The sequence below is a fragment of the Scyliorhinus torazame genome, chromosome 16, assembly GCF_047496885.1.
Source record: "Scyliorhinus torazame isolate Kashiwa2021f chromosome 16, sScyTor2.1, whole genome shotgun sequence".
Lineage (NCBI taxonomy): Eukaryota > Metazoa > Chordata > Chondrichthyes > Carcharhiniformes > Scyliorhinidae > Scyliorhinus > Scyliorhinus torazame.
The window spans coordinates 47040616-47063716 of NC_092722.1; the positions used below are offsets into that span (position 1 = coordinate 47040616).

At 49.1% G+C, this 23101-nt stretch overlaps 1 protein-coding gene across 2 annotated transcripts; it reads right to left on the minus strand.

Annotated features, from left to right (window-relative positions):
* Window positions 1-2586: 2586 nt before the first annotated feature.
* On the minus strand, window positions 2587-22654 carry LOC140392802 (proproteinase E-like). 2 transcript variants are annotated; one of them, XM_072478451.1, is made up of 8 exons: window positions 22542-22654; window positions 19907-19995; window positions 16950-17047; window positions 16708-16836; window positions 11267-11403; window positions 9250-9392; window positions 5320-5472; window positions 2587-2674 (listed from the first exon to the last, which is right to left on the minus strand). In XM_072478451.1, exons 1-8 carry the CDS (start codon window positions 22579-22581, stop codon window positions 2657-2659), a joined length of 807 nt encoding a protein of 268 aa, XP_072334552.1. In that variant the 5' UTR covers window positions 22582-22654; the 3' UTR covers window positions 2587-2656. The 2 variants fall into 2 exon arrangements, with proteins under 2 accessions (XP_072334552.1, XP_072334551.1); XM_072478450.1 differs by having other exon boundaries at window positions 5320-5505.
* Window positions 22655-23101: the final 447 nt, after the last annotated feature.

Below are 23101 nucleotides of genomic sequence, written 5' to 3' on the forward strand. Positions count from 1 at the left end.
AGCTCCAACGTGTTTCCGCTGATCCAGGACGTCCCGAACTATGCCGACGCCATGGCGCTTCTCAAAGAAAACTACGCACAGAAGGCGAACACGCTCTTTGCCAGGCACGTACTCGCCACTCGCTCTCAACGTCCTGGTGAGTCCATAGAAGACTTCTGGTGGCCCTAATCCCACTCGTCCGGGACTGTGACTGCCAGGCCGTTACGGCCACTGAACATTTGAACCTCCTTATGCGGGACGCATTTGTTACGGGGATTGGGTCGGACCTCATACGCCAAAGACTGTTAGAAGGGGCCACGCTCGATCTAGCTGAGACAAAGAAGCTAGCGCTCTCTATGACGGTTGCCTTGTGCAACATTCAGGCCTACCCTCCCAGCCGCGCGGCCCACCCCTCCTACGCATCGTGGACCCCACAGATGGCCACCCCAGCAGGGCCCTTACCCAGCCAGTACTCCTGTGCCACGCGCCAGCCCGCGCAGCCCGGGGGTCCCCACTGTTACTTCTGCGGCCAACAGTAACACCCTCGCCAACGCTGTCCGGCCCGCGCGGCCCTTTGCAAGGCTTGCGGCAAAAAGGGTCTCTGGGCGAAGGGAGACCCCAGAGTGCAGGTGACTACCCGCGTTGCAGACGCACAGTGGGCGGCCATGTCGGGTGCCCCCGGTACAAAGGGAAACCCCGGAGCGCAGGGACCCGACCGCATGGAGAGAGCAGTGACAGCGGCCTTCCTGGACGGCCCCCTAACAAAAGAAAACCCCAGAGGGCAGGGGCGCGTCCACCAGGTAAGTATGGTCAATCCCTCCGTCAGGGCCTTGGCCATTGCTGCCTGCACTGCGGCCTCTATGTCTGCCCTAGCCTCTGCCTTGTTTACCTGCTGATATTCCCTCAGCGCCTCGGCAAAGGCTGCCTTCCAGTTCTAGTTCCCCCCTGGCCCAGGGGGTGAACGCACCTGTCTGCCTCGTTCTTTTTGATGCGGCGATACTTCTGTTCCGCTGCTTTGTGCGCTGAATAGCTCGTCTGAACTGGCTCGCCCATTGCCCCATCTGCCTTTGGTGCCCCATCTCCCTCTGCTTTGGCTCCCTTCTGGCATTTGTTTTCTCTCTCCCCTTCCCTTTCTTTTTTTCTTCCTTTTTTTCCCCCTTTCTGTTTTTTGTTTCTTCCCTTTTTCTTTTCCCCTCCCTTCTCTCCTTTACCACTTTATTTTTCCTCTTTTATAAAATTCATTTCAGGAGAATTTGTTTTGGGTGAGAAAAAAAAAAATCTCCCCCCCCCCCCACTCTTCAAAAGTTTTCTTTTCAGAGTTTTGTTTTTGCAAAAGTTCTTTTTTTCCTTCCTTTTCCCTCACTCACCCAGGGTCGAGAGAGAGAGAGAGAGGCTTCTGGTCGGGAGCCCCTCTTTGTTCCTGCCTCGTGGTGGTCGCCGCCTGGGGGCGGGGGGGGGTGGGGGGGGGGAGGTTGTGGACCTGTGGGAGCCTCTTTGCTGTGACCACTCCACTCACGAACGCCACCGGAAGTCAGAGGCATGAGAAATATGAGGGGTGTCAAATCCACCACCTACCCGTCCACCCTGACGTGTCCCCCTTCCAAAATTGGCAGCCAGCTCACCATTTTCAAGAAATAATTACGGCTACCTTGAGCCTGTTATCGAGCTAATTGACCTGGATAACACAATAATAGGACTGGCGTGGGCAGGCTTGCAGAGGTGGGCAAGATCTCTCTTCGGTAACTAGCCGTGGGACTGCTTACAGTCATGGCAGTGCGCATCACACAGTTTTGGTGCAGCCGGGACTGCTAGAGCTGCCAGCCAATTGGATTGGCTGGCACCTCTTGGCGGAAGGGCTTCCTTCTACCGAGCGGTGGAAGCGCCATTCCCACCTTGGTCATGCCACCTGCGGCGTGCTGCCCATCAAGGACTTGGTCATCCTTTGTATTCAGAGTAGTCAGTCGGCACAGGAGCGGCACATCAAAAGTGTCCAGACGGAGCAGGAAGGTGGCACAGTGGTTGGCACTGCTGCCTCACAGCGCCGAAGACGCAGGTTCGATCCCGGCTCACTGTCCGTGTGGGGTTTGCACATTCTCCCCGTGTCTGCGTGAGTTTCGCCCCCACAACCCAAAGATGCGCAGGGTAGGTGGATTGGCCACGCTAAATTCCCCCTTAACTGGAAAAAAAAAATTATTGGGTACTCTAAATTTATAAAACAAACTATCATCCATTTATTGTTGGTTGGGAGCCCTTAGTGTGCACAAAATGGTGCCCTTGCCTCCATGACAACAGTGTGAATTAGAACTGCCCCTTGTAAGAGAAGCACTGAGTCAGTTCTGAGGAGTGTGATACGGTGTAATGGATATTCAAGAATTCTTTATATCTTCATTCTGTTTTCCCCACTTTTCTTGCTTTTTTTGTTCCTGTCTTCCTTGCCTTCTTCAACCCTAGTTGTATCAGGCACTGAACCCTTCAGCTAGGTTTCTCAATGAGAAAAGCAGCCTTTGAACAGAGTTTGGAACTCTCCAAAGCAACATTGCCAGTCCAACGGGGACCAAAAATTTACCAGATTTTACAACAGTGACTCAGAAAAACGACTCTGACATGTTTCACTTCATTATTTACTTTATTGTTCATCACAGGACAATAATTCGATGAATGTCAGTCATTCCCTCCTTTAGTTGTAAGTCATGGTCTGGAATAGAGGAGTTAAAGAGTAGTTACAACATGTTCCTCTCAAAGAATGCATAAGTATATGTGAAGAGTCTTTAAGGTGAGACATCCTCAATCTGACCGTTCGATATTATATGATGTACTCAACATTTGTAGATGCCGTCACAGTCCCCGAGGACCTTAGGCTTCTCTGCACTTTGAGAGCTGACTGGTGGTGATTTAACCTGAGGGTCGCCATTCCTCAGGCGAGGGGCGAGGTTGAGAAGTCGGGGCCTTCATGAATAACCTCAGCTGGTTTGTGAAGTGGAGCGATGCCAATAGAACATGGAACATACAGTGCAGAAGGAGGCCATTCAGCCCATAGTGTGGGTTCAATTCCTGAATCAGCTGAGGCTATCCATGAAGGCCCCACCTTCTCAACTGGCCCCTTGCCTGAGGTGTGGTGGCCCTCAGGTATAATCACCATCAGTCAGTTCTTAAAGAGAAGAGCAGCCAATGGTCCTTGAGGACTGTGGTGATATTTACTCAACCTTTCTAGATTTTGTTTGTATAGTTCCAATATTACCGTGGTTCTCCCTGCAGCCTCACTGCCTTCAAATCAATACCTATTGAACCCTTTCTCCCCCTCAAGAAATATCCCTGCCACTTGACCTGATGCCTAAAGTGCCAGGTCCGATCTTTCAGCATTGCTGGTGCAGCATGAGTGCACCACTTCCTTGAAGGAATGCTGCAACGAGGATGGTGCCATGTACTGGCACGGGGTGTGCGGTGTTTTACCATCTATGTGACAAACTCCCGCAGCACCACCCCGATTACTGCAGTTATTAAATGTTTGCCCAAAATGTGCGTTTTCGTTGGCTTCAATTTTGCTTGTATCCTCTTGGTCTCCCACCTTTCCAACTTTGGTCAATGGATTGAGATGCCTTTTGCAGCTCTCCAAAGGCTTTCAGAATGTCTGTCACCCTATTCTGGCACTCCCACTTAATTGGCCTCGTCCCTTTAAGTTTCGCTGAGAAGTCATTCTCAGCTCCTACCAAGAGTCTCCTCCCTACAAAAGAATCAAATTAGCTCTTGGTGCCAACTGAGCTTGGCAAACTGGGTGTGCAGGGCACAAACCAATTTTGTGCTATCTAATAGCCATCAATGGAACTTTTGGTAGATTGCATCAGTGAATTCGAGCTACCCTTTTGCCAGTGTGAAGTGGATTTCTCACAACGTTCTTACAAGATGAAAAATCCATGTTAATATTGCACTTTTTCTAAGGTTATGCGATTATTCAGATCAGCTGGTTTCTCACTGCTATACACAGATTGCAGTATAACTGATGGAAAAGTCAACTCTCTTTTACTTTAAAGAAGAGTTGGAGAATGGATGGCTGTGCTCTTGCTGAACATTCATTTTAATACAGAAGTGCATATCCTTGATTTGCTTCATTTAAGCTCAGGACATGTGGGTAACATAGCTTCTTGGCAGTAGTACCACAGTACAATTAAAGAGGCCCTCTTCCCCTCTTCGGCTTTTGTGGGTATGAAGAAAAGTCCACATTTTCCAATTGCTAAACCTAAATTGTTTGCAGCAAGTCATTGAGGCTCTGTTTCCAAGATTGTATTAACAATTACTCATTGTCGGAATTCATTGCAGATACAGACTCCTGAACAGTGGATTGAAGACTTAGGGCTATCGAGCTATAATCCCATTTCAACCTATCCTTTCATCTAGCGCTAGGAGCAAAGCTTTGCCCCCTAACAATCTTGTAGGCTCTCTCTTCTACCATTGTATCTAATACCCAATAGACTCTAGAATGCACTGTCTGGAAGTGTGGCGGAGGCAGGCCCAATCGAGGCATTCAAGAGGGCATGAGCAACAATGTGCAGGGGAATGGTATTAAACCACAACGCTCGCTTGGAGACCCGCTGCACACACAATGGAGTCAAACGGCTTCCTTCTGCGATGTAACAATTCTGCGACTCTGTGATAAAGAGGGCAAAACGTGATTCTATGTTAACCGTATTGAACAGTCTGCTCAGAGGTAATGTGGTGATTTTCCCTTTAAGGGCAACCCTGGTAAGAAACAATTGAGAAATATGCACAAGATCATTGGTTAGACCACAACTGTGATGTTTTCTACAGCTTTGAGCAGCCAATTATAGAAAGGACTGTGGAGACAAGAAAAAGGCACTTGAAATGATACCAGGGATCGGAGGATAGAGTCACAATGAGAGTCTCGAAAAAACTAGTGCTGTATTCTCGACAGCAGAGAATGTTGAAGGGATCTAATAGAAGCATTTAGAAATAGGAAAGGGTTTGAGGGGATAAGCAACAAAAGATTATTTTGACTGGTGTGAAATTGGCACGAAGCGGCATAAATATAAGATTAATTGAGAAGCATAAAAGGATGATTTACTATAACTTAGCTTGTCAGGAGAATTTTTAGCACATGAAATGTATTACAAGCGACTATTGAAGAAGGAATTGGAAAAACAATTCCACATGAAACACATTAAAGGGGAAGGAAATTAGATCAGATTGGTCCTTTAGGTAACAAATGCTGGCATGGGTATAATCAATTGAGTGGCCTCTTATTGTATTCATTTTTTGGTTCTATAATTTTGAGTTTGGTGATAAAAAGAGAGATGGATTTGCGTTCTTCACTACTAGGATATTTACCTGGATAATCCAGTCATTGAAGGCGGATACCCGAGTCCAGACGGTAGGTTTCTTTACGGTGTTGCATCCCCAGGAAGACACAAAGCTGGTGACGCCATGGACATACCACAACCCATTAGAATCCTGGCAGTTCAAAGGTCCACCAGAGTCTCCCTGCAAAGAAAATGGCAAATTGTTTCCAGGAATCTGCCGAATTTGAAATGAAATGAAATGAAATGAAAATCGCTTATTGTCGCAAGTAGGCTCCAAATGAAGTTACTGTGAAAAGCCCCTAGTCGCCACATTCCGGCGCCTGGTATGGGACTTGAACCGTGCTGCTGGTCTGCCTTGGTCTGCTTTAAAAGCCAGCTACTTAGCCCTGTGCTAAACCGAATTTCATTCTTTTGTTTAATTTCCTCCTCTCCAGAAGGGGATGATGGTGTAATTGTATTGTCACTGGGCTAGTAATCCAGTGACCCAGGGTAATGATCTTGGGACTGGGTTTGAATCCCACCTAGGCAGATGGATCCCCTTTAGAACACCTAATCTGGAAGATGCACTCCCGACACACTTAAAAAAAAAGACATGTTAACATTGTCGTAAAAATCTATCTGACTAACTTATGTCTTTGAGGGAAGGAAATCTCTCGTCCTTACCTGGTCTGGCCTACGCGTGACTCCAGACCTACATCAATGCCCTCTTAAATGCTTCCGAAATTGGCTTGAAAGCAACTCAGTTCAGGGGCAATTAGGGATGGGCAATAAATTCTGGCCCAACCTGCGATGCCCACATCCAATGAACAAAAATAAACTCACATTACAGTATGGTCTACAGGGGCTGGAAGTCCTCCAAACTACCTTACTGAAATGACATCCAGTGAATGTTGGCAGGCTAATATGTCTGACAAAATAAGTATTTTGGTTTAAGATTTCATTTGATTTTGACTTTTCCAGTTGTGCAATATTACGCAACGCATCAAAAATTCAGTTTGATTCACAGCAGTCATGTCCCAATTTAATTTGTTGTAACTGTTGGATATTTTTCTTTGGATTGTGACTGTCTGGTGCCCAAAAAGAGGGGTAACATATTCAATTCAAATACAAACATCATATGGATAGAACTTGTTTCAGCGTGTGTCTGATTGACAATATTAAACATTGTTTACTGCGCTTTACTGGTTCCAGGCACATGTCAGAAGTCATTAATTAATACATCTTGTTGAAGTTGAAGAGTCTTTTTTGAATCCTTCAAATGGCTGGGCCAGATGCTGAGGTGGAAAGACAAACCATTACTAATGGTTGATTGCAGAAGTCACAAATTGTTTGTCAGTTTGCACCAACAGAAGCTTGCTAAGTTTTGTAACTATTTTTGAAAACTGCACACGACTTCTCGTTATCTCTTCTTTTCTTTTAATCCGGTTCCTTGTCATTTAAATATCTGAATGAAAGTCAGTGTAGTGTTATTCTGTTCCCTTCTGAATACGATGAGGATTACATGGGATCAGACGATAACATCAGTTGCAGAAATATACTGACAAGACCTCTCTGTTATTCCCTGAGGATTCTAAGAATCCAGCTGGATATCTGGGGACATGAAAGCATTTCTTTGCTGCCAGAAGGAGTTAGGACCCAACTATGAGAAACATAAGCTAAGAACATGTCTGGCAGCATCTGTGGAGAGAGAAACAGAGTTAACATTTCGAGTCATTTGAATCGTCATAAGGGCTCGAAATGTCCGGCGGAATCCTCCCAAGCTCCGGCCGGTGGGGTTTATAGTGGGTGTGGGAGGAGAAAATGGCGGCCTCGAAATTGGTCGAAATTTTCAGTCTCTTTCCACCAGTGGGATCTTCCTGCCCCGCTGATGGTGACCATTTCCCCAGTGCCCAAAGCACATTCCCTGGTGGCGGAGGGTGCGGGGCATGCAAATCCCCGTAGACATCAGCGAGACCAGAAGATCCTGCCACCGGTCGATGGCGGGCTGCCTCTGCTGCCGGCAAATACGCTGCGGGGGAGGGGCGGAACGTCCCGCCATTGTTTTCACGCCGGAGTGAATTTACATCGGGATCTGCTGCTGCTGCCCATCGTGGTGGGTTGAAAAATCTGCCAGAGGTTGGTGCGAACCTTATTTGCATCCCATTAATGGAATGCAGATGAAGTCCTGATCCTGACCCTGCCCCCGCCATGCCAGCTTCTCCGCCATGCCAGCGGGAAAACATGCCGCCGTGAAACGCGTTTGGAACAACGTGGCGTGCAGATGTCGGCAATCACCTGAACAATTCCAGGGGCTGCCTCCAGAGTTCAGGATGGAAGCCGCCGGCAACCCTGGACCCTGGAACACCAGAGCAGTGGGTGGGGAGGGCACCTTCAGATTCAGTGTTCTGAAGGGGCTCCTTCTTTCAGCCTCAGAATGTTCCAGAGAATCCACCCTCTTTCTCAGGACGACCATCCCCCAGTCTCAGAGTGCTCCCAAAGATCCACCTTCATTTTTCAGGTGATCCACCTCCTTTCTTCAATGGTGGGTCAGTGATTTTGGGAGCCTTTTCAACATGGCACCCGGACACAATGACTGACGAAGGGCCACCAAAGCCTGCTCCACCACTGAATACAGCGTGAAACACCCAGGTGCTAATTGATGAGGCCGGGCCTGGAAGGTGTGGTGTGTTTTCCTGCCAGCCTCCATAGCGGGAAACACTCCACTTTCCCGCACCCACTATGGCACTTAGTCACAACATGGGAGAATTGTGTCTGTTCGTTCTGTTTGTCTCTCCACAGATACCGCCAGACCTATTGGGTTTTTCCAACATTTTCCGTTTTTGGTTCAGATTTCCAGAGTCCGCAGTATTTTGATTTTATATCAGCTAAAACCTCCTTCTGTAAACAAAGCCCGCAAACGCGAGAGGTCCTTTTGATTAACCTAATGAACTGCCTATAGTCATCACAAGTGGCTCATTGATCTCCCCCGCCATCTTGGTCAGCTAACTGAGTCCGGGCCATGGGTTGAAGCTGGAACTTTTTGGTGTGGATAGGTCTGGACCACACTGCATCGTGGGGTTGAAATTCCTGATCATTGGGTGGCACGGTAGCGCAGTGGTTAGCACTGCTGCCTCGCAGCATCAAGGGCCCGGGTTCAATCCCAGAGTGGGCCACTGTACATGTGGAATTTGCACATTCTCCCCGTGTCTGCGTGGGTTTCACCCCTGCAACCCAAAGATGTGCCGGGTAGGTGTATTGGCCACGCTAAATTGCCCTTAATTGGAAAAAAAATGAATTGGGTCTTCTAAATTTATTTTAAAAAAGGAATTCCTCATCAGTTTCACCTGACTGCGGGCACAACTCCAGCAGGAGTTTGATGGAACTGTTTGGAAACATTTAGGGAGCTGAATATGCCAGGCTGGGAAATTCCAGATGGTCCTGGCTTTGGGATCTGCCTATTTCCGGGGATTCTTATGCTCTGAGGGCTTGTTGTGAGACTGGGAGGCAAAATACCCACAGTAGGTGAGGTTCACTGGCCTCCAGAGATTCATAATGGGTCCCACTGTGTCTCAGCTGCTGAATATGGGAAATATTGTTCTTGGAAAATTGGCCCCCAGGGGTAGAAATTCTGAGGGCTCCAGAGAGGAAGTGGATCTGACCACCCACTTGGCAGCCAGACACTAGAATACCCAGCAAGGCATCCAAGTTGTGCCCAAAGGGGGCCCGCGTAGACGAATTGCCCTTCAACGGTTCCTGCAAACTTTGAAAGGGTCAGTGTTGGAAGGATTACTGAGATGACAGCCCATGATCTTCAGATCTTGTGCTTTTTGGTCAATGGGCCTTTACAGCTTGCCTATTGGCCCTTCCCATTACATGTTAGGTTGTGGGTTGGCGTTGCTGGTGACCCAAATAATCAAATAGTTCCTGGCTCAATCCCGTACTTGGTGGACACACATTAATGCCTAGCGTTATTACTCACATTACATCCGGCCTTTTCAGCACCTCCGGCACAAACCATAGTCGTTTTCACAGTGCTACCCCACCAGTCTCTTTGGCTGCAGTGTTCATAGTCAATGACGGGTATGTAAGCTTGCTGCAGCTTTCCTGGAAGTGGGCCATTAGCTGTAAAGGTCACGACAGAAGGTTTTCAGTCAACCTGATAGTCAAATATTTTTAATCACCCGTAAAGATGAAATTATAAGTAAGACCCTGTAAGAAAGCTAATCTGATGTTACCGCGGGTGGGGTTATCAGGGCTTGCCCACCCCCAGTTAGTCCTGACAAAAGTCAACGATGGCTGGGCAATGCATCCTCCACGGCGGGTCCCATCACAGCGGGGGGGAAAAATCCTGGCGCATGGTGTTTTGTGGCTGTGAGATGATCGCCACCACTCCCTGTGTGGATAACATCCATCTCATCTACACTAACTGGCTTAGATATTTTCGCTTAGGGAGAAAGTGAATACTGGAGAATGAAGAAGGCTGAATTTTCCGGCCCCTCCTGTCGATGTGATCGTGCGGTCCCGCTGAAGGTGACATCCTGCAGCGAACTCCCCGGCATTGGGACAGGCGAGCCATGCAGAACACCATGGACATCGACGGGACTGGAAGATTATGGCGGCGGCCAATGGCGAGCCACCTCCGGCACTGGAAAACACGCCAAAATCCACGGCTTTACAAGCTGGGTAGAAGGCACCATCGGATGCAACAGGAAACAGGCTGTCGGTCTATCTACTCTCATCCATGCCTTGTAACCTCCAAATCTATAAACTTCAATCATCCAAACTTGGCTGCCCATACCAGGCCTTGCTCACCCTTCACTTTGTGCTCTATGACTACTTTGGCTCATGTCCCCCACCCCTTTTAATTCCATTCATGGCTTCATCACTCTCTGTCTGCGTAACCTCTATCACACTGCTACTCCCACCACCTCCACCTGCACCCAAATCTCCATTTCTTTGACTGCGGCCTATTATGCAATTCCCCTCCTACCTTTACCCCACCATTAGCTACCATATCTTCAGCACCCTGGGCCCTATAGTCTGGAAATGCCTCCCTAAACCTCTTTGCTGGTCATCCTTTAAGACCCTCTTAAAACCTAAAGCTTTCACCACACCTTTGTTTCTTCTTTGGTTTGGCCTCCATTTTCTTCTGATTGGTCCTCTCTGGTACACCATGAAGCATGTTGCGAGGTCAGAGGTGCTGTATTATTACAGATTACTGTTGTTGGATTTTTAAATGTCTGGGTTTTTTTTAGTGGGAACATCCATAAATTGCTAAAGTGGGAACCAGGGACCAGTGCAGAAGTCTATTTTGACCCTACTTATGATGTGGGCGACATTGGCTCTTGAGATTTCCCAGGAACCTCCAGCGAAACTTGAACTCTGACCTCACCCTTGCCCCAGCCATTTCATGATCGTGTTCTACTATATTTTATGGGGAGAGGGTGATGTTGTGGAAGTGTCACTGGACTAGTAATCCAGAGGCCCAGACGAATGCTCTGGAGAAAGAGGTTCAAATCATACCGTGGCAGCTGGTGGAATTTAAGTTTGATTAATTAATCAATCTGCAATTAAAAACTAGTGATGGTGACCATCATTGATTCTTGTAAAAAAACAAATCTGGTTCACTAATGCCTCTTTAGAGGGATACGGACCCCAGAAGCGTAGAAGATTTTAGTTTAGACGGGCAGCACGGTCGGCGCAGGCTTGGAGGGCCGAAGGGCCTGTTCTTGTGCTGTACTTTTCTTTGTTCTTTGTTCTTTAGGGAGAGAATCTGCCATCTCTACCTGGTCTGGTCTACATGTGACTTCAGACCCCACAGTAATGAGGTTGCCCTCAGAGCAATTAGGGATGGGGCAACAAATGTTGGCCTTGCCAGTGACACCCGTTGCCCATGAAAGAATTAAAAGAAGTTGGAACTTTCATATTCAGTCATCAACTTGGGGGAAATAATCTGCCAAGGGGCAAAAAAGTCTTCAAAGTGCACACTGACTTACTGTAGAGGCGCCCCCACCCAGTAATGTAGCAGTAAAAGTTATTGGGAAGAAGGTACCCAGCAGGGGGAATACAGGCAACTTGAACTTTATCATTCAGGAATGCAGGTGTTGAGAGCTTGATCAAAGCAATATCATTCCTGTAAGAGAGCAAAAACTCTTAATGTTTTATCACCAAATCATTTTTAAAGTCTGTTTTCCTGTTACTTAATTTTCTTTTAGCAAAGCAGTGTTAAAGGGATAGATTTTTTGCACATTTTCTGTACATTTGCTGGCATCTCTCATATTCACTCATTAAAACTTGTCAACAGGCCTGTCAAAGTCGACTGTCAAAATTGTCAAAAGCATCTGTCAGATGGACCTGTCAAAAATGTCGAGGAACTGTCAAAAGCACCTGTACATGGGAACTGTCAGGCCGTCAAGGCACTTAAAATCCCTGCCCTTTAATTTTTCTTTAAGAAAATGCCTGAAGTGTTTTTTAAAAGATCATTGCTTGCTTTTTCACTCTGTCTGTTGGCATAAGCCTGAGGGCTTCAGTTACTGGATTACTGCTGCACGACTGACTTTAGAAACATCCATTATCACAGCACCGACCATTCGAAAGAGCACTCTATCCCCGCCCCCAAACGGACATACCTTTGGACACCTGGGGAAATTTAGAATGGTCAATTCACCTAACTGGTGCATCTTTGGACTGTGGGAGGAAACCAGAGGTACCTGGAGGAAATTCAAGGGGAGAACGTGCAAACTCCACACAGGCAATCACCCAAGGTCGGAATCGAACCGGGGACCTTTGCTCTGTGAGGCAGCAGTGCTAACCACTGTACCATCATGCTACCCACTTGGGAGAATAAAAGAAAATCGTGCCTCCGATATTACTGTGCTATGCCATCAATCAAGACGGAGAACGCAGAGTGAATTAACTACGGCTTTAATTGACTTACAACAGAACTGGCAGTGTGACCCAGAATGAGGCAGTGTGAAAGGTCGGCAGCATATATACCCAGGCCCTAAGGGGAGGAGCCACAGGCAGAGCCAAAACCGTACAACACGTAATACTGTGGCAGCACAATACAGCACAGTGGTTTCACCACATTCACCCCCTGTTTAAAAAAAAGTCCAGCGGGGGTGAAGTGAACAAGTTGCGTCAGAGATTGAGCCTGACGGGGGCTTTGATTGTCTGCCGTCACAGCCTCAGTTCCGGCAGTGGTGTGGGTATTGTAGTCGGTTGAAGCGTTGAGGCCAGCGTGTCCGGGAGCAAGACAGCTTCTGTGTTCCCAGAAGGGTGGCTAGCAATGAGGGAAGGGGGTATAGGGTCGGGTCGAGTAGTAGTAGAGAGGGAGGAATAGGGTCGGGAGCGCCGGTGACAGTCGCTGGGGAACCTACGGGTGCCAAATCTCGAAGGACGGGTCGGGTAGTAGGAGAGAGGGAGGAATAGGCTCGGGAGCGCCAGTGACAGTCGCTGGGGAACCTGCGGGTGCCAAATCTCGAAGGGAGACTGTGTCCTCCCGCCCGTCATGGTGAGCCACATAGGTGTTCTGGGGATTCGCATGGAGAAGAAGAACCCTTTCGACCAGAGGATTTGAATTATGAGTCCTCACATGTCGTCGGAGGAGGACGGGCCCTGGAACCGTCAGCCAGGTCGGGAGTGAGACCCCCGAGGTGGACCTTCTGGGGAAGGCAAACATCCTCTTGTGGGGGGTCACATTAGTAGCGGTACAGAGAAGCGACCGGATGGATTGGAGTGCCTCGGGAAGGTCCTCCTGCCAGCGGGAGACTGGGAGACCTCTAGACCGTGGGGCAAGAAAGACGGCCTTCCAGACTGTCGCGTTCTCCCTCTTCACCTGTCCATTCACCCAGGGATTGTAGCTGGTAGTCCTGCTTGAGGCGATGCCCTTGCTAAGCAGGAACTGACGCAGCTCCGATCGCTATGGATGTAAGTGGGGAAACCGAACAAGGTGAAGACACTGCTCAGGGTCTTGATGACTGTGGCAGAGGTCATGTCAGGGCATGGGATGGCGAAAGGGAAGCGTGAGTACTCGTCAAGGATGTTGAGGAAGTACACGTTACGGTTAGTGGAGGGGAGGGGCCCTTTGAGATCCATGCTGAGGCATTCAAAGGGGCGTGAGGCTCTTACCTAACGTGCTCTGTCTGGCCGATAGAAGTGCGGTTTGTACTCCGCGCAGACCTGGCAGTCCCTGGTCATGGTTCTGACCTCCTCGATGGAGTAAGGCAGGTTGCGGGCCTTGATATAATGGAAAAGCCGGGTGACCCCCGGGTGAAAGAGGCCATTGTGGAGGACCCGTAGTCGGTCTACTTGTGCGTTGTCACAAGTACCGCGGGAAAGGGAATCTGGGGGCTCATTAAGCTTCCCAGGATGATACTGGATATCATAGCTGTAGGTTGAGAGTTCGATCCTCCACCTCAGTATCTTATCGTTTTTGATTTTTCCCCGTTGTGCGTTGTCAAACATAAAGGCTATCGACCGTTGGTCGGTGACGAGGGTGAACCTCCTACCAGCTAGATAGTGCCTCCAATGCCGCACAGCTTCCACGATGGCTTGTGCTTCCTTCTCGACAGAGGAGTGTCGAATCTCAGAAGCATTGAGGGTTCTGGGGAAGAAGGCTACTGGGCTGCCCGCCTGGTTGAGGGTAGCAGCCAGGGCAATGTCTGATGCATCACTCTCGACCTGGAAGGGGATGGATGGCGGCCTTAGTGATATCGGCCTTGATGCGGCCGAAGGCTGAGCGGGCCTCAGCCGTCAGGGGAAATATAGTGGTTTTAATAAGTGGGCGGGCTTTGTCCGCATAGTTGGGGACCCACTGGGCATAGTAGGAGAAAAGCCCCAGGCATCGTTTGAGGACCTTGAGCTGTGGGGAAGGGGAAGTTCTGTGAGGGGGAGCATGCGGTCGGGTCGGGCCCTAGGACTCCATTTTCCACAACATAGCCGAGGATGGCTAGCCGGGTTGTGCGGAAAACGCACTTCTCCTTGTTGTAGGTCAGGTTAAGGAGCTGGGCAGTGTGGAGGAATTTCTTGAGGTTAGCGTCGTGGTCCTGCTGATCATGGCCGCAGATGGTGACATTATCTAAGTACGGGTGTGTAGCCCGCAGCCCATACTGGTTCACCATTCGGTCTATCGCTCGCTGGAAGACCAAGACCGCATTGGTGACGCCGAAGGGAACCCAGAGAATGTGGTAGAAGTGGCCAGCTGCCTCAAAGGCAGTGTACTGGCAGTCCTCCGGGCGGATAGGGAGCGGACTTCAGGTCCACGGTGGAGAAGACCCAGTACTGCACAATCTGATTGACAATGTCAGATATGCAGGGAAGGGGTTACGCATCGAGCTGTGTGTACCAGTTGATGGTCTGACTGTAGTCGATGATCATCCGTTGCTTCTCCCCAGTCTTGACGACCACCACCTGTGCTCTCCAGGGGCTGTTACTGGCCTCTATGATCCCTTCTCTCAGGAGTCGCTGAACATCCGTCTTGATGAAGGTCATGTCCCAAGCACTGTATCGTCTGCTCTTCGTGGCGACGGGCTTACAGTCTGGGGCGAGGTTTGCGAAGAGCGAGGGAGGGGTGACCCTAAGGGTCGAGAGGCTACAGATGGTGAGAGGGAGCAGGGGTCCATCGAACTTCAGGGTGATACTCTGGAGGTTGCACTGGAAGTCAAGACCCAGAAGAATTGCCGCGCAGAGGTGTGGGAGGACAGAGCTTAAAATTTTTGAAAGATACGCCCCTAGAATACCGTGAGGGTCACGACACAGTACCCATGGATCTGCACTGTATGCAGCCCAGAGGCCAGGCAGATTTTCTGGGCTGCGGGTAAAACAGGAAGGGAGTAGCGCCGTACCGTGTCCGGGTGTATGAAGCTGTCTGGGCTCCCGGGGTCAAACAGGCAGGCTGTCTCGTGGCCATTGATCCAGACCGCCATCATAGATTTAGCAAGGCCGCGAGGCCGAGACTGGTCTAGGGTGATGGAGGCGGCCACCGGACGGCGGGCTGGCTTCGGACGGCCGGCGGGCTTCGGACAGCGGGCGGGCCGGTCAAGAGTAGCAGAGGCCAGCTGACGGACGGGTGAGCCAGAGTTCCGGGAGGCGGCGGTGGACTTCAAAAATGGCGTCGGAGTTGCAGCAATGGACTTCAAAAATGGCCTCAGAGATGGCGGCCCCCGCGGGTCGCACGTGGCGGTTTGCATCAAAGATGGAGGTGCCTGCGGGTCGCACATGGCGGGTGGCGTCGAAGATGGCGGCCCCCGCGTCCCCAAGAGTGCCGCGTGGTCGCAGGCACAGGCACCCATGTCACGGAAGGCCACCTACAGCGATTCAGCAAGCTGCATCGGTTCCCGGAGATCGAGTGTCTCCCTCCCTAGCAGGTGCTGGCGAACGCAGCGTGAGTCAATGCCGGCAACATAAGCGTCCCGGATCAGGAGTTCGGTGTGCTTAGCAGCTGACACCGCCTCGCAGTTGCAGGCCCCGCCGAGCACCCGCAAAACGCGCAGAAATTCTGCCAACGGCTCTCCAGGGCGCTGACGCCGCGTGGCAAGGAGGTGCCTGACGAACAGAGCATTAACCCGCCTCACATACTGTCCTTTCAAGAGAGTAATGGCTTCATCAAACGAGGCCCCGTCCCGGAAGATGAGAAGAGTTTGCGGGCTCACCCGGGAGATGAGGACTCGCAGCTTGTGCACCTCGGTGACGGCGATGGCGGCAGAATTGATGAAGGATTCTAGACAGCGTAGCCAGTGTGCGAAGAAGACATCGGCATCGGCTGATTGGGGGTCGACCTGCAGGAGGTCCGGTTTGAGACCCGGATCGATATTAAACAGCTCTTTGATTTAATGTAAGTCAATTAAATTGATATGCCCTAGGGGGAGGAGCCACAGGCAGAGCCAAAACCGTACAACACGTAATATAGTGGCAATACTGTACATCACGTAATACTGTGGCAGCACAATACAACACAGTGATTGCACCACATACTGCTTCGGGAAATTCTTCTGATTCTAATGGAAGATCATTGTCTTGAAACCTCAACCCGCTTTGTCTCTCCTCATGGCCTACCTGACCTGCTGATGGTTTCCAGCATTCATTTTTGAAAGTTGAAATCAGCACCTATGGCCAGTAGGAACACAACTGCAGCTTTGTTGCAGATTAGAGCCTTAAGATGTGAAAACAAAACTTGCTCTCTCGTTCAGGTTTAGCTGGTTATGGACGTTTTAAAAATACTCTATCGGTGTTCCTCCCTGAAGTTGCAATATCAGTTTTTGTTTTGAGTAATATTTCACAATTCTTATAACCTTCCAGCATTAAATTGTGTAGACTACATGGTGCACTAAAACAGGCAAGTACACATTAAAATGTTGCAGCAATAATAAGACCATAAGACATAGGAGCAGAATTAGGCCATTCGGCCCATGGTTGTTTTCGGGCCTACGGGACTCACCCACATGCAACACAGTTCATACTCCATCCTGGATGAACGACAAATTTGGAGGGACTTATAACCTGCTCTCCACCTTCATTAACATCCCTGTCGTACTCTCCCAGCACTACACGGTAAGATCGTCCCGCACTATGGACAAAGTACAGAATCAAATTTTAAATCACATTTACTTCAGGTACATAAACAATCATGGGGGAGGAGGAGGGCAGACGAAAAGGCTTGGATAGTGCCGTCGTACTCACGAGATACAGTGGCCCGCAGTCATGACCCAATCCGGGGATATGAGAGTTCCACCGCAAGTGTGAGAAAATGAACTGCCACGATTGACTTGCAGAGAAATCTAACAGTAAACAAAATTACAGGAGAGGGTTTTACTTCTCTGGAAAACATTGCCAAGTGCATTCTTCTATTACCTGATGGACAATTCTTATTGCTATACTTCCCTCACCTGTAGCTTCTAACCTCTCTCTCATAATCTTTCTTGACACTTTTCCATTCATATCGAACCAAATTTTGGCTGGAGAATGACCTGTGATAGTGTGTTTTTCTGCTCCCGTACCATTACTTTTGGGCCTGGATCCCCCCCCCCCCCCATCCCCTCCTCCCTCCCTCCTCACCGCGTGTTTTCCAATGGCCAAGGCAGCCAGCCATTTGTTGCCGGCTGGATCTTCTGGTCCTGTTGAAATCAAAGACTACTTGCGCCTCTCTCCAGCTGCGCCGTCGGGGACCCGCTGAGGGGGTTGCCTTTGGAGGGACTGGAAGATCCTGCCGGCGAGATGGGCCGGATAATCCTGGCCTTGATGTCCCACCGAGCATCTATTATTGGTCTCCTCCTACTTTCCATCTACATGTTGCCTCTCAGCACCACCATCTGAAAAACTATCAGATTTCTTATCAAATTTTTCTTCTTCTTCCGCGGGATGTGGGTGTCATTGGCGAGGCCAGCATTTGCTTAGGCCCCCACCCCAAGCTCTGATCCCTAGCCACCAACTCCACCCCTCCATGAAACTGTCTGACTCAGACCATTTGCAACCTCGGTGTCATATTTGAACCAGAAATGAGCTTCCAACCACAGTGCCATCACTTCCACCCCCTTAACATCCCCCAACTCTGCCCTACTTCAGCTCATCTGCTGCTACAAAACCTTCCCCTATGCCTTTGGAAGCTTCCCTGGATGCTCTCCCAGTCTCCACCTTTCAGGAAGCTGAGCTGATGCATAATTCTGTTGCCCTGACCCCAACTTTCACCAAGTACCATTTACCCATCTTCCTCATGCTCACAGACCTCCTGTTCTCCCATGGGACACCTCCATTGTAAAATTCTAATCCTTGTAGTCAAATCACGCTACATCCTGGCCCCTTCTCTATCTCTGCAAACTGCTCCAGTCCTACCACATAACCAGGTCCTTGTACTCATCCAATTCTATCCCCTGGTGTGTCCCTGATTTGAATCACTCCGCCATTGGTGGCCATTCAAGCTTCAGCTTTCAAGGCCCTAAGCTCTGGAATTTCCTCCTTAAACCACTCCGCAATTCTTACCTCCCTTTCTTCCTTAGGAAACTCCTTAAAACCCATCTCTTTGACCAAGCTTTTGGTGACCTTTGGTGTCTTTGGTGGTGTAAGGTAATACTACGAGGCAGAGTTACCAAACTGGCAGCTATGTGCACATACAACACAGGTCTAGTCCCACCAACTCCAGGGTTTAGTCTGAAGGTTCCTCTCTAACCTGGGTCCACCCACTAGCACCCTATAAGCCTTGGTTCACGTGTGCTGCTCCCATAGGTCCTGGGTGGGTAACGTGGCACATGAAGGATTGCCCCCCCCCTTAAAGGGGCCACATTACCACATTCATCCCCACTTGAGGTCTCTTACAATTACACAAAAAAAACTTTTATATATTCATAGTCAACAGAATTAACAGTAAGGGAACCGATGGGCGAAGTTCATAAAGTCAGTCTATCAGTGGATTTCCGGACTCTTGTGGAGCGCTGGGACTCTGCAACTGGTTCCTCCATACGTGAAGCATCAGAGTCCAAACAGTGGCAGGGCAAATTTACAGATTCCGAAGATGAGCCAGTGCCAACACCCTCCTCTGTTCCTCCTGCAGACATACAAGATTCCCCTGGGGATACCCTTGGTCCTACCACTGCTGTGTCTGTGGCTGGCACACTTGTAGTTACTACTGGGTCCATCTGCCTTGCTGTGGGAGTGGGAGATTTCTGTCTTCTCATATGATCTATATGCGTCCGCACTTTGTGGCATTGTAGGTCGACATGTCCTTGCAATAACCCTCCTGGGCAAGCTAGTCCCCCTTTGAAATTCTGGATGAAAACGAAGTCCTCCAATATAAATGACCTGTCTCCCTTAGCTGAGCCATGGAGCTCCTTCTGTGAGGCTGGCCTAGCCTCCACCCTCCCCGTCAAGTTCAGGAAAACGAGGTCACCGGCCCTCAGATGTCGACCCATCAATAACCTGGGGCACAGTAACCGCAGTGGGGTCGTGTTGAATGAGAGTAAACTTGGCCAAACGGAGTGGCAGTGGTCTGTAGCAATATTGCCTCATTGAGGCTTTAAAGGTTTGGACTGCTTCTTCCTACAACTGATTGGAAGCAGGGTGGTAGTGGGCTGTGCGTATGTGATAGATACTGTTGGATTTGATAAAGAATTGAAACTCTTAAACTGTGGAAGCGGGGCCTTTATCGCAAACAATCGCCTCTGGGATGTCGTGTGTGGCAAAAATTTGCTGCAGCTTGTTTATCTAGCATCAGAGAATTTACAGTGCAGAAGGAAGCCATTCAGCCCATCGAGTCTACACCGGCCCTTGGAAAGAGCACCCTACTTAAGCCCCATGCCTCTACCCTATCCCCTTTATCCCGGTAACCCAGTAACCCCACCTATCCATTTTGGACACTAAGGGGAATTCAGAATGGCCAATCCACCTATCCCATCATCTCACTTCAGCCTCCGCAGTGAGCACCACGAGGTGCCTACTTTCGGTTTCTCGATAAAAGGAAACCATTTAACGATTTTGCAACACCGATGTCACACGGCAGACCAGTTGGCACCTGAAAAGACAATTCTGTCCTTCCCATGGGCAGGGGCTGACCTGCCGCGCATCTTCAGCATTTTAAAATAATTGATTCCGATTTCCAGAATTTGTGCTGTTTGGGCTTCACCGGATAAAGTTTGGTGTCGACGTACCTGCCATGGCCAGCTGTAAGGCCTCGCGTCAACCCCGTTCACCACCTTTGAGGCATATGGAGGGTAGCTGGTCTGCCCACAGCCATAAGCTGGAATCACAGAAATAAGAGGCTAACTAGTCATTCGCATTGGTGAAGTAGCATGCAGATAAGTCTTTGTGTGCATAGGCAGATTAGGTATTCCAAACATCTTTCACAGAATTTACAGTGCAGAAGGAGGCCATTCGGCCCATCGAGTCTGCACTTGCTCATGGAAAGAGCACCCTACCCAAGGTCCACACCTCCACCCCATCCCCACAACCCAGTAACCCCACCCAATACTAAGGGCAATTTTGGATACTAAGGGCAACTTTCATGGCCAATCCACCTAACCTACACATCTTTGGACTGTGGGAGGAAACCGGAGCACCCGGAGGAAACCCACACACACACGGGGAGGATGTGCAGACTCCGTACAGACAGTGACCCAAGCCGGAATCGAACCTGGGACCCTGGAGCTGTGAAGCAATTGTGCTATCCACAATGCTACCGTGCTGCCCCCCATCTGCTTCACATGCACAGTGATATTACGTGATACATTACGTCACATCGAATTTACAGCACAGAAACAGACCATTCAGCCCAACTCACACATACTGATGTTTATGCTCCTATAAAAACTCTGGAGGCCGAGTAGTCAAGTAAATTGTAGTTTATTCACTGCCAAAGGAAGCGGCCAGTACAGCAGCAAATACACACAGTATAACTGCCAATTGGGACTACCAGGATGCCGGTCCCTGTCTGGGCCGTTTTTTATTCAGCTTAATTATGAGTCCCAGCAGTGTGGCCCCTGCCCATTAGCTGTGAAGCTCATATTAAACGGGTCCCACAGGGATATCGATTAGGGTATCCCAATGGGCCTCATGAGGGTTATTACAAACAAGCCCCCTTCCACCTTAATTTACTGATCATATCAGCGTACCCTTCCATTTCTTTCTCCAATGTTGATATAAACTTGAATTGTGCTTGGTTCAGAGAGGGATTGGGAAAGGATAGTGTGTCTCACGGCATCTGACAAGTCGTTCCCTCAAAAGAATGTGCCACTTGAGTGAGATACCTGAAGATTGATTGGACAGGTGGAACCATACTCCATAAAGGAAATGATTTCAATTCTGTGCAATGGTGAAAAAAACAGTGATAGCGGTATGCAGACAGTTTTCCATCACTTTTGTTTTGATTGACTGCTCTAGGGATGACAACCGTGAGAAGTAAAATGGGCTGTCCATTCACTATCACCTGTACCTCATGGCAAAAATTACCCCCAAAATTTGCATGAAGGAGGAAGATGAGAAAAGTCACAATTCAACACATTGGACACAAACACTAAACCACTAACTGGTCATCCATTTTCCTAGTCATGCGAATTAAAGTTGGATACAGCTGTAGCCTAATGTGTTGAGAATCTGCCTCAGAATTCCCTGAGGGTTCAATTACTCTGCAATCCCTATTTTTAGCAGTAAAGTGGGTATAAATATAAAGCAGTGAGCTCCCTTTTATACTTGTCCATTTGGGCATCAGTGAATAAAGCCCTCTGTATTTTTCATTACATACATCTTCAGTCATAAATGCAGCTATAATGCATAACTAGTCACAATAATAAAGTACTCAATCACTCAATGAACTGTACCAATCAGAAGACCTTGGGCGGGATTCTCCGGTCTCCGATGCTGAAATTGCGTTTAGCGATTGGCCAGAGAATCTCTGTTGGCGCCGAAAATGGGGCGCGCTGCTTTTGTGATGCTCCGCCACCTTCAAAACTACGCTGCACACTGTTGGGACGGTCTCAGGACGTTACCTGAGGCCCCCCCCCCGATGCTCCCTCCCCATTGGGCTGTGTTCCAAAGGCGTTGGTCGCATGTGGTATTTTTTTCGGGAACTCGACATGGCGGAAGCGGACTAAGTCCAGCGCCGCCACAGTTGGCTGCTGCAGGCTGCCGCCATGCACATGCGCGGCCACGGACCCGGCAATTCTCTGGCCATATCCGCAGCTAGAGCCGGGGCTCTATGCTGCCTGCCTGCTAGCCCCCCATCAGGCGGAGGATCGGTGGCCATTTTGCGCCATTTTTTTCGGTCATAAAACGTCATCGTTCCCGGCGTCAGCACCTAGTCTCAAAAGGGGAGAATCCAGCCCTTTATGTTTGATTCCTGGTCTTTGCTGAGCGGGCTGCTGTCAGTCAGGACAATGTTAGCGTTGTAATTGGCCTCAGCAACCTTGGGCTTGGGTTGGAAGGGTAGGGCGCCCCCACTATCATTTGATTGACCTACTCCATCAAGCCTTCATAACGTTGAACACTTCTATTACTCGTTAATATTCTCTGCCCAGAGGATTACAATCCCAGCATTTCCATTCACCCCACACGATTCAAGTCCCTCATTATTGATACCATTCTGGTAAATCTCCTCTGCCCCCTTTCCAAAGCCTTGGCATCCTTCCCAAAGCACGATGTCCAGAAATGGACATGATAGTCCACCTGAGGCCGAACCAATGATATATCAAGGTTTAGCAGGACTTATTTGCTTTAGTATTTGATAGCTCACATACATGCTTATGGAGTTAGATATATTGCTTGACCGGAGGGTATTTTCTGGTGACTTACCACCGGCTGCGAGCAGCACAAGGAGGAAGACTTGGTACATCTTCTTACCACGTTGCTGTGATGCTAAGAGTCCCACTGAAGGATTTGGACTTTTATATGCCCTGCCTTCTGCAGGATTTTGGATTCTGCCGATATTTTAATAACATTGCTATCTGCTAGCTTTCCCACTCTATGTAGGAAAGTAAATCATTAAATATCTTGGTATCAAGGTTGCACTATTTATGTGACCCAAAAACTTTCCATGGTGTTCGAGAGCAGCCGCCAGCTGCCACAAGAGATTCTCACACAGGGTTACTCAGTGTCAGGGGTAATTAATTGTCAAAAGAAAACTTCCCCAAATGTTTCCATTGATTAATGCAGTGCTGAGGGAGGGCTGAGCTAAACTGACCAGATGTTTCCAGGTCCGATCCCTGTTTGGTGCTCAGTTAGCTAAGCTATCTAGCGACTGCTCTAGGGAGGTATGATTTGAGATGTGGAGGGATAGATTTTTCCCTTTGGGAAATGGTGTAAAATAAATCTTAGCGAATCAGTATTCCGTTTTCCATTTGTCCCAAAGTGGA

Excerpts from the sequence above, each read along its gene's own strand:
- LOC140392802 (XM_072478450.1), bottom strand. The coding sequence starts at position 22,581 with ATGTACCAAGTCTTCCTCCTTGTGCTGCTCGCAGCCGGTG. Across the intron at positions 19,996-22,541 it reads TGTGCTGCTCGCAGCCGGTG|CTTATGGCTGTGGGCAGACC; the intron begins GTAAGTCACCAG and ends CTGTGATTCCAG. Across the intron at positions 5,506-9,249 it reads CTGAAAAGGCCGGATGTAAT|ATTCCTGGAAACAATTTGCC; the intron begins GTGAGTAATAAC and ends CAAATTCGGCAG.